At 47.2% G+C, this 10,618-nt stretch overlaps 1 protein-coding gene across 1 annotated transcript; it reads right to left on the bottom strand.

The window, feature by feature from the left end:
* Window positions 1-713: 713 nt before the first annotated feature.
* Window positions 714-3,751, bottom strand: LOC121752801. Its single transcript, XM_042147891.1, has 3 exons — window positions 3,344-3,751; window positions 2,607-3,016; window positions 714-717 (listed from the first exon to the last, which is right to left on the bottom strand). The coding sequence occupies exons 1-3, from the start codon at window positions 3,749-3,751 to the stop codon at window positions 714-716; spliced, it is 822 nt and encodes a 273-aa protein (XP_042003825.1).
* Between the last annotated feature and the right edge of the window lie 6,867 nt (window positions 3,752-10,618).

Genomic DNA, 10,618 nt, shown 5'->3' with positions numbered 1-10,618 from the left:
GGAGGGGGTTTCCTACTGCCTTCAGTGTTTGCTACCCGTGGTCACTTCATCCTAGGCAAATTGTGGCAGCCTCTCCTTTTTTTTCAATATTTGTGGAAAGTGGTTCCACTTTAAGCTTATAACTCACATTTGAAGAGGGTTTTCGCGTTTGGCTCTAAGTATGGGCTTTTCTCTCATACTCACATCATCTATCCTGACTAGGAGGTACTAGGGAGGGTGGTTTCGGTTTTCCAGCATGTCTTATTTCCCCCAGTTCCCTTCACCGTCAGCTCAATACGGTTGAGTTTTAAGCCCAATCAACACACAAATTAAAAAAAACTAAACTTAACAGGACACTAACACAAGCACGAACACAAAAACTACACAAATACACGTATACACATACTCATCATACTGGTCATTGCGCCCCCCCTCCCACTTCACAAGTGTCTGCCCTCAGATAAGGCTGTGAAGTGGAAAAGGTAATGACCAGTATGATGGACACATAGACAAACATACAGAAACAACAAATTAAAACTAAAACTTCTCACACTTAGACTATGGAATAGGCTAAGTGGGAGAGTTTGAAAACCTAAACAGACTAACAAAACACACATATATATAAAACTCCTCACACTTAGGCCGTGCAACGGACTAAGTGTGAGTCAACATGCGTACGAAACAAGAAAAAGAAAAAAAACAAAAACATGCTACACAGAAACAAACACAGAAGTTTACCTATCACAACAAAAACTAACACCAACAAAAACTTAAAAACAAACAGAAAGCTAAAAATAAAACTAACTTGTCAGGGTGGGGGGGTGGTCTAGCGAAGTCTCCTGCTCCTCCGTGGTGCAGGTGGTGTAGGTTGCTTTTCCAGGGGTTCCTCTTCCGTTCCAGTGTGATCCTCATTTTCCTTCACCGGTTCCTCGGCCTCTGCCGGCACCTCGGCGTTCTCTTCCTCGGGCTCATCTATCATCGTCTCTGGTGGGTGGGTCTCATCATCCTGGCCTCCATGGCCGCTTGTTCCTGTAGCTGGTTCCTTCTTCCGGCTGGTCACTTCCTTCAACAACTCATCTATCACGGATGCCATTCGGCCCATCTCCGTGATCAATCGATGGTTCTCCTCTCCTAAAGTAGTCACTAATGTCTCCATAGCATCTTGCCTCTGAGCCAATGTCCTCTGCTCTGCAGACCCTTCCAACATCCGTTCCACTACTCCCGCTAGCTTGACCATCTCTGCATTCAACTGCTTATTCTCCTCTCTAACTTCGTCCATTGCCTTCTCCATTCTGGCTTGACGCTGTTCCTGGTCTGATGCCAATCCGATCATTTCTGCCCTTATCTGTCTGCTTTCCTCCGCTATTTCCTCCACAGCCTTTTCCATCCCCTCTTGCCTCTGGTCGTGTGCCGGTGCTTCATGAGCTGCTGCTAACCGAGCAGTGGGTATAGCTTCCTCTCCCATCGCATAGAAGTGTGGCACGCCTTGCCTCATGTATACCGCATTCGTCCGGACGAACAGGGGGGTATCAAACAATCCTGGGGCGTCCACCATCATCAAGGGGGTTAAGTATTCGTCCTCCGAAACGGTGATGTTGTTTCCCACAAAGATTCCCAATATATGGCAGAGGGAAATATTCCGTGCTGGGTGGGTAGCGATGAGGTGACATGTGTATGCAGTCCAGAACCCTAAGTGCAACCTCCTGCCTTTCTTGGCACACCACATAAGATACAGCTCCGTCATCGATGTCCGGACTGCCGAATTGGACTGTCCTAAAAGGTTGTAATCCATGAAGAGTTGAACCAGGCGTAGATTAGGATCGTTGAGATGGATAGATTGGGAGATAGTGGACTGAAATTGTCCTGCCCCGGGGTGAGTAAGTTCTTCCCAAGCTACCTGGGGCTCGAATTCCACATGCCTGCGGGGAATCCCCCGCTCCCTATCTCTCCACTCGGGCCCTATGGCCTCCTCCAAACTGCATATTCCCAGCCGAACAGTCCATTCAATCAAATTCATCCTAATCTCACCTCCAAATACTCTGAAACTGATACACTCTACATCCAAATCCGTTGTGACCTTGAATCGAAAGGTCGCAAAAAATTCTTTGGCCAAATCGACCGGAACATTCAAATTCTCATTTCTTAACAGCCATTCAAAACCCAACTCTTGCACAAGGGCGATAAACGATTTCCGAACCTTCAGTTCATCTAATGAGGGGAGATGAATTACCTTTCCACACTTAACCTTCTTGCCTTTTGCGTTCTTGGTGCGATAGATGGATTGGAGCTCCTAGGAGTCAAAAAATTTCATCCCCTCCACCACGTCATCTGTGAGCTCCACCGTCCAACGCTTATATCGGAGTGGTTCTGCAGGTGGATGCAATAATTCCCGATGATCGTTAGGGAGTTGCTGCTCCTTGTACTCCTCATCTTCCATGGTCGTATCGCTATCGGATTCAGATTCGTCACTGATCTCATATTCACTGTCACTCTGTGGTTGCCGGTTTGATGGGGTCCTCGGGTCAGCCTCAGTGATCACTATGCCTGTGTTCACGGTGCGCGGTTTTTTGGTACTCGGCTTGTTCTTCACAACGGCTTTTCCTTTCCTTTTTCTTTCTATCTGGTACCTGGCTTCCTCCTCAGCTTGGAGTAAGGCCTCGTCCTTCTCAGATCCATCAGACCTTCCTGACGCTGATGTGAGGTTCGGTTCCCCAGCCATTCCTTCCGTTGTCGTGCCCGGTTCATTCTGTACTGGAGACACCCCTGTGTCTTCCTGATCAGTAGCTTGAACAAGTTCACCTTCAGCCTTTTTCGGAGTGGCTCGCTCTTCCTCGCTTGCGATCTCTATGGGGTCCTCCGACGTGTTCGGTTTGGCCCTGCTGGAGGCCCACTTACCTAAACAACGTTGCGATACCCTCTGCGGCTTGAGCGAGTCTGCCTTGGGGTCTGCTTTCACCACCAGTTTTCGCCTGACCGGAATCGGCTTTACAACCTGGGGTGCTTCTACTTCTGGCTCCGCTGTCTCTGTTCCTGTGTCCTTGACTTCCGTGGACGCAGTACCTTTCTCTCTTACTTGTATTCTATCATCCCCGGCTTTCACTTGGGGGTCTACTGGTTCTTTTTCTTTACTCGGTACTTCTCCTTCCCCTCCTACCAACTGGAAAGGTCGGCCTTCCGGTATGTTTCCTGATGTGGCTTTCTCCCTGTTTCCTACTGCCCCCAATGCGAGGTCTAGACCCTCAGCCATTGGTGCAATGTCCTCTTCTCTCCGGTTGACCCTGTTCAGAATCGAGTCAAATTCTTCGTCTGTCATGAGGCCTTGTTTTCTGGCCGATTCATTCAAATCTATTTCCTGCCTTCTCACTTCTTGAAATACTAGTTCCGCTTGGGGTGTTTTCTCTGTTCCTTCGCTCCCCTCCGGAGTTGTCCTGTCTGGACTCGACTTTTTCTTACGCTCCTCAGAGTCGGAGTCGTAATGTGCGGCGATAGCGTCAAGTTCTGCCGAATCCAGTTCTGAAACTGCTACATGACTTACCGGCGCAGGCGGAGCTTTGCTGGATGTGGTTCCGACGCCCCCCGTTTGGCCGAAACTGGCCAGAGCCGTCGTCCAGTCCCTATTTGGGTCCTGTTGGTGAAGAAATGCCATCATGGCATCCAAGGAAACCATGGGCGATGGCTGAGCGACGGGTGCTGGTGGGGTTGGCTGTGGTCGTGCCTCCGGGGTTTCTCGGCGGCTGGGTTTGGTTTTCTTAGCGAATGCCTTCTTACCCATGAGCGGAAATTACGATCTGGAAATTAGGGTTGGGAATCGGCGGAGATGAAAGAGGAATTTTTCGAGAGAGAGTGTAATTGCAAAATGAGGGTTTGTGAGGAAAAGGTAAAGCGGTATGGTTATGTGGGAGAGAGAATGCAGTTCCAGGTGGTTGTAACCGGTTATCAGGGGTAGCCGGTCGCGACGTTTCAGATGGGAAGGGCGGTTGAGGTTTCTGGCCTCTGATTGGTCCGCGTGTCTTTTCCCTCTGCTCACGCGCCATTTTTCCTGCTGTCACCCTGCAAAAGCTGCACAAGCTTTAATTTAAATTTTCGTCCTCTCCACAATTTCTCCTATACTTACCTAAAAAAGAAACTAATTCAAATGGGCACTTAAATAAAATTTTGAAATAGCACCAGATAAGTAATCCCTTGGTCAATGTGCACTTCAAATTAAAATTAAGGCCCGAAAATATTTTTGGATTTTTTAGGAATTATCTAGCGTGCAAAGATTAATTACGTATTTACAATATTTACAACTTCCTTAGGCAATTTGGAATTCAACTTGGCCAGTATATGCAAACTATTTTCAAAGGGAAACTGGCCGCGCGGAACTCCAAATTCCTATCTTACTGATCAGTATGAAACCGATGTAAGTGGCTGTTGTGGAATTTCATCCACCACACCCACCTCGCTATTAACCCTGAATATTTTCAACCTATGCCCATTTACTATGAAAGGTTCAGAGTTAGAGAAACTCCCTGAAATTTCTACTGCCCCATTAGATTGGAGCGCAGTTATGATGTAAGGTCCTGTCCACTTGGACTTGAGTTTCCCTAGCATAAGCTTCAATCTTGACTGGAAGAGTAGTACTTTCTGGCCAACATGGAGCTCCTTAGTTCTCAGATTTCGATCATGACATAATTTAGTTCGTTCTTTGTACCACATGGCGGAGTCGAATGACTCCAATCTGAGTTCCTCAAGCTCCTGCAGTTGCAGCTTCCTTTCCTCTTCCACAGGCTGTAGCATCCTCTAACCTTACACTCCAATCCTTCGTAGAAGTGTTCACCGTCTTCTCCAAAATTTTCTTTATCTCGCGGTTAGAGATTTCTGCTTGACCATTTGCTTGCGGATGGTAAGGGCTGGATAGTCTATGGTGCACACCGTATTTCTTCATCAAGGCTTCAATTGTGCGATTACAGAAGTGTGTACCTTGATCGGATATGATCGCCCTGGGTACACCGAATCGGCTGAAGATATGACTCTTTAAGAACTTGGCCACTTCCTTGGCTTCACACGTGCCTGTGGCCTTGGCTTCTACCCATTTGGAGACGTAGTCTACAGCAACTAGGATATACAGATTCCCATAGGATGAAGGAAAAGGCCCCATGAAATCCATTCCCCATATGTCGAATAGCTCGCAAACTATTACGGGTACCTGTGGCATTTCGTCCCGGGCAGATATTCCACCGGTCCGTTGGCAACGCTCACAACTTCTGCAAAACTCGTACGCATCTTTGTTGAGGGTTGGCCAATAAAAGCCGCTATCCAAAATCTTCCTTGCCATCTTCTTGGACCCGAAATGTCCTCCGCATGCTAATGAATGGCAGTGGGTTAAAACATCCCGCTGCTCCCAGTCAGGAATGCACCTCCTTATCACTTGATCGGACCCTACCCTCCACAAATAGGGGTCGTCCCAAAAGTAGTATTTCGCTTCACTCTTGATCTTCATTCTTTGGGCCTTGGTAACACTCGGCACTTCTGGAAGCTCTCCAGTCACTAGGTAGTTGGCCAGGTCCGCATACCATGGTTCCTGCCCTACCTTCTCTTTTCCTTTTGCTGTATCATTCTGACCAGTAAGCTTGAACACTTCTTCCCAATCAATTCTTCTGGGCACAAAAATCACCTTACACAAATGTTCCTCTGGAAATTTATCGTGCACTTCGTCACCGTTTCCATCTTGCACTATTCTACTCAAATGGTCTGCCACCTTGTTCTCGACTCCTCGCTTATCTTCTACCTCCCAGTCGAATTCTTGTAACAAGAGTACCCATCGGATCAAGCGTGGTTTGGATTCCTTCTTGGCAATCAGATACTTAATCGCCGCATGGTCAGTATACACTATGACTTTGGATCCCAACAAATATGGCCTGAACTTCTCGAAAGAATACACCACTGCCAGCATCTCCTTTTCAGTGGTATCGTAATTCCACTGGGCTTGATTTAAAGTCTTGGATGCATAAAAAATTACGTACCTCTTCCCGTCGATCTTCTGACCCAGCACGGCTCCTACCGCAAAATCACTGGCGTCGCACATTACTTCGAAAGGATGGTTCCAGTCAGGAGCCCTTATGATAGGTGCGGATGTCAACTTTTCCTTGAGAAGGTTGAAAGCAGCCTTGCATTGCTCATTAAAGATGAATTCCACGTCATTCTGAAGTAATCTAGTAAGGGGCTGGGCGATCTTGGAGAAATCCTTGATAAATCTTCGATAAAATCCGGCGTGCCCCAGAAAACCCCTTATTCCCTTCTGATCAGTAGGGTATGGTAATTTGGATATAACATCTACCTTGGCTCGATCCACTTGGATACCTCTTTCTGAGACCACGTGTCCTAAAACTATCCCTTCGGTGACCATAAAATGGCACTTTTCAAAGTTCAAAACCAAACTCTTTGCTTGACATCTTTCCAAAACTATATCCAAATGGTGAAGGCAAGAGTCGAACGAGTCTTCGTAAACCGTGAAATCGTCCATGAATATCTCTATGCAATCCTCAATCAAATCGGAAAATATGCTCATCATACATCGTTGAAATGTACCTGGAGCGTTGCACAGACCGAAAGGCATGCGACGGTATGCATAGGTTCCAAACGGGCAAGTGAAAGTGGTCTTGTCCTGGTCCTCAGGATCTACGTAAATTTGGAAATACCCGCTGTACCCATCTAGAAAGCAGAAAAACTTCTTCCCAGCTAATCTCTCCAACATTTAGTCGATGAACGATAGGGGAAAATGGTCCTTCCTGGTCGCATTGTTCAGCTTACGGTAGTCGATGCACATTCGCCAACCCGTGACTAGCCTCGTTGGGATCAGTTCATTCCTCTTATTCTGAACTACTTGGATGCCCGACTTCTTTGGGATCATGTGGATCGGGCTGACCCACTCACTATCCGGTACTGAATAGATAATCCCTAGCGACAACAACTTCAAGATTTCCTTCAATATCTCTTCTCGCATGTTAGGGCTTACCTTTCTTTGAGCATCTCGATGTGCCTTCGCTCCTTCCTCCAACCTAATGTGGTGCATGCAGACATCGGGGCTAATTCCCACTAAATCTGTAAGACTCCAACCAATCGCCTTCTTGTTCTTGCTCAGCACGGTCAGTAGCCTAGCCTCTTGTTCCTTCGTAAGGCTGCTACTGATGATCACTGGATATGTGTTCTCCTCTCCGAGGAAGGCATACTTCAAATTTGGTGGTAACTTCTTCAGCTCAACTTGAGGTGAAAGTGTGTCTTCGGGTAGAGGGTTTTTCTCAATCTCTCCTTCTTTTTCTAAATCTCCCTCCGATGATTCTTCTATACTGGCTGGTAGCTGAACCCCTGCGGCTCCAATGAACTCCGATTTCCGACAGAATTCCTTGATTGCTGCTTCTATTTCCTCATCAGTTAACCCTTGGCTACTGATCAGATCGCACCATGCAGCAGCTTCGATGTCAGCCTACTCATAAACATCTAACGCTAGGAGTTTCTCCTGCAATAGTTCGGTCTCAAGAAAATCTTGGACAAGGGGGTCAATCACATCAACATAACACAAATTTTCAGAATCAATCGGTTTCTTCATGGCTTCATTGATATCAAAAGTGAATTTCTCTCCATGAAAATCAATGCAAATTGTCCCCTCGGCCATGTCCACTATTGTCTTAGCCGTTCTCAAAAATGGCCTTCCTAACAACACTCCACTAGATTCCCTAGCTTCATGCTCACTCATTTTGATCACATAAAAATCAGCAGGATAGGTAAAATCATGCACTCTTACTAACACGTTTTCTAAAACTCCTTCAGGACTTATGCACAACCTATCAGCCAGTTGGATCAACACCCTAGTATTCGACAATCTAACTCCCTTCAATTGGTTATAGATAGACAATGGCATGACATTTATGGATGCCCCCAAATCACACATTGCATGTTTGACCTTCACATCTCCTATAGCTATAGGCAGAGTGAACATACCTGGATCGGCTCTCTTGGGTGGCAACTTCTCTTGCACTATTGCTGACGCTATCCCTTCCACCATAATCTTGCCATCCTTCTAGGCTCTCCCGGCTATGAAGTCCTTTATGAATTTCCCAAGAGGGGGTAGCTTCACGGCTTGGAGGAATGGTATGGTGACATCCAACTTCCCAAAAATCGACAAGTAGTCAACCGGGTTCTCTTTCTTCCTCTTTGTAACAAATCGGAATGGGAATGGTTTCTCCCCTTTTTTCTCCTCTACTGGTTCCTCAGCAACCTTCTTGGAGTTTTTCTTGGGTAGTTCCTGGGTCTGAGCCTCCATTCTGGGCTCTACCTCTTGAGGAGGTTCCTTCCTGGTCAGTAGGGTGTCGGGTTCACCTCGTACACTTGGTGTATCATCCAAGAAGAATGGATCTTTCATCCGAGGCATAGTTCTCCCTAATTCTTCCGCTGAAATGGTATCACCTCCTATCTTCGTTCCATTGGATCCTCCACCAGGTTGTTTCGGTTGAGGCGCGTCATAAGTGGTACCTGACCTCAACGTAACCTTACTCACATTTGCCTTTTCGGGCATTTGGACTGTAGATGGGAGTTTCCCTGCATTTCCCTTCAAATCACCCACTGAACTGGCCAGTTGAGCTAACTGCCTATTCATCATATCCATGTTCGCCTTATGTTCCTTCTGGGCGTTTTGCATCCCCTGCACGACCTCATTATGGGATTGCAATTCTCCTTTGATGCTCTGTTGTGACGCTAGCATTTCACCCATCATGTCCTCAACGGATCTCCTTGACCTGTTCGAGTTTTGGAAATGACTTGGCCCTTGGTGTTGATAGTTCTGAGAGTTTTGCTGGCCTTGATTAGGCGGGTATTGGTTATACTGGGCAGGAGGGGTGTACTGATCTTGAGGATATTGATTCTGGTGCTGGCCTTGGAATTGATTTTGGTTCTGATGGTTTTGGGGTCCTGGGTTTGGCTGATTTTGGAAGTTTTGGAAGTTTCTCTGGTGGGGTGGCACATAGACAGGGTTCGGGTTCTGGTTTTGTGGGTTTTGGTTTTGGGAATGTTGGTTTCTTCCTGACCAGTTGGGCTGGTAGTCTGGGTTTGCTGGTCCACGGTTAGGGTTTTGGTTCGGATGAGGGTTATACTGGTTCTGACCTTGGTTCTGATTTTGGCTCCCGTCACCCCATCGGAAGTTTGGATGATCCCTCCATGGTGCATCCCGTTGCCTACCTTGAATCCAATGCCCACTAGAATTGAATTAACTTGCTCCATATTCCCGAAATCATTAGGCTGATCATAGTTCGGTCCTTGATTTCCCTGCTCTGCACCCTTGTAATTCCCAGCTGGGGGAGGTGGTGGAGTGCTATTCTCGATCGCACTCAGAAGTGACTTCTTCAGCTCATCCATTTTCAAATCCATTTTCTGCTCCAGTGTATTTTCCTGATCAGTAACCGAGGCAACGGCAGCCCGCCCTCGGTTGTATCCTTCCCTTGAATGGTCATACTCTTTCTTTGCATTCAGCAGCTTCCTTAGGACTCTCTTTGCTTCGCTAACCCGCAATTGCGTGAAGCTTCCTCCTGACGATGAATTTGCCAGGTCCTTGGTTACCGCGTTCATGCCTTCGTAGAAAGTATGATGTACTTCAATGTCCGCCATGCGATGGTTGGGACATGATTCCAAAAGACCCATGTATCTTGCCCAATAATCACTCAATGGCTCATCATACCCTTGCTTCACATTAGTTATTTCCCTCTTCAGCGCGCTTGTCTTGGATGACGGAAAAAACTCGCCCAGAAATGCTGACTTGAAATCGGCCCAAGTCTCAATAGAGTTGGGGGGCAGGCGCATGAACCAGGTGTTAGCTTCCCCCTTGAGCACAAATGGTATAGCCTTCAGCCTATAATCATCCTCAGTTGCTCCTGCTGGTCTCCTCTGCGCCCTACAAATTTTGCAAAACTCATGAAGAAACTCATACGGCCCTTCGTAGCTCTTCCCGCAATACGTAGGCAGGATCGCGATCATATGAGGCTTCACATCGCAGGCGGTTTGCCCTGGAGTAACGACTATGGCTTGCGGGGATTCTCCTTCAGTATGCGCGTTCAGCGTCCCGATCTCCGGGTCCTCATCTCCCTGGTTGGCCATTTCTCTTGGGTTGCCTTCCAACCGTGGTATCTCTTCTGGTATCGGTCCCTCTATGGTGCCCTTCTCTTCGTCACTACTCGTGCCTAGGTCAGACAAGGTGGTCGACAGGCCAGAACGAGTGGTTACGAGTATAGATCCTCGCTGAAGTATCTTCGGTCTCCCCTGGTCAGGAGCCGAACTGCTTCTCATACACTGAAATGAAAAGAAAAGAAAAAAAAGATTATGCACAATATATACGCCAAAGTATCACACACAAAAGTAACTAGTAACGCCATCCATCCCCGGCAACGGCGCCATTTGAAACGGTTTGGTGGCTCAGGGCGCGTAGGTGTCGTTCAAGCAAGGATTCATCCTACTGGTCAGGATAGAGATCCTAACTAAGCCTAGACCCTGGTTTCAAAAATTCCTCAACCCACTCCTACTGATCAGTATAGTGGTGGTAAGGGTCGAATCCCACAGAGATGGTGCGTTAAAACTGTTGTGGTGATATTCTGGATGGTTTGGTTAGCTACCA

This window comes from Salvia splendens, chromosome 10 (genome assembly GCF_004379255.2).
Source record: "Salvia splendens isolate huo1 chromosome 10, SspV2, whole genome shotgun sequence".
In the NCBI taxonomy this organism is placed as follows: Eukaryota; Viridiplantae; Streptophyta; class Magnoliopsida; order Lamiales; family Lamiaceae; genus Salvia; species Salvia splendens.
This window is presented reverse-complemented; position numbering and strand designations above follow the sequence as displayed.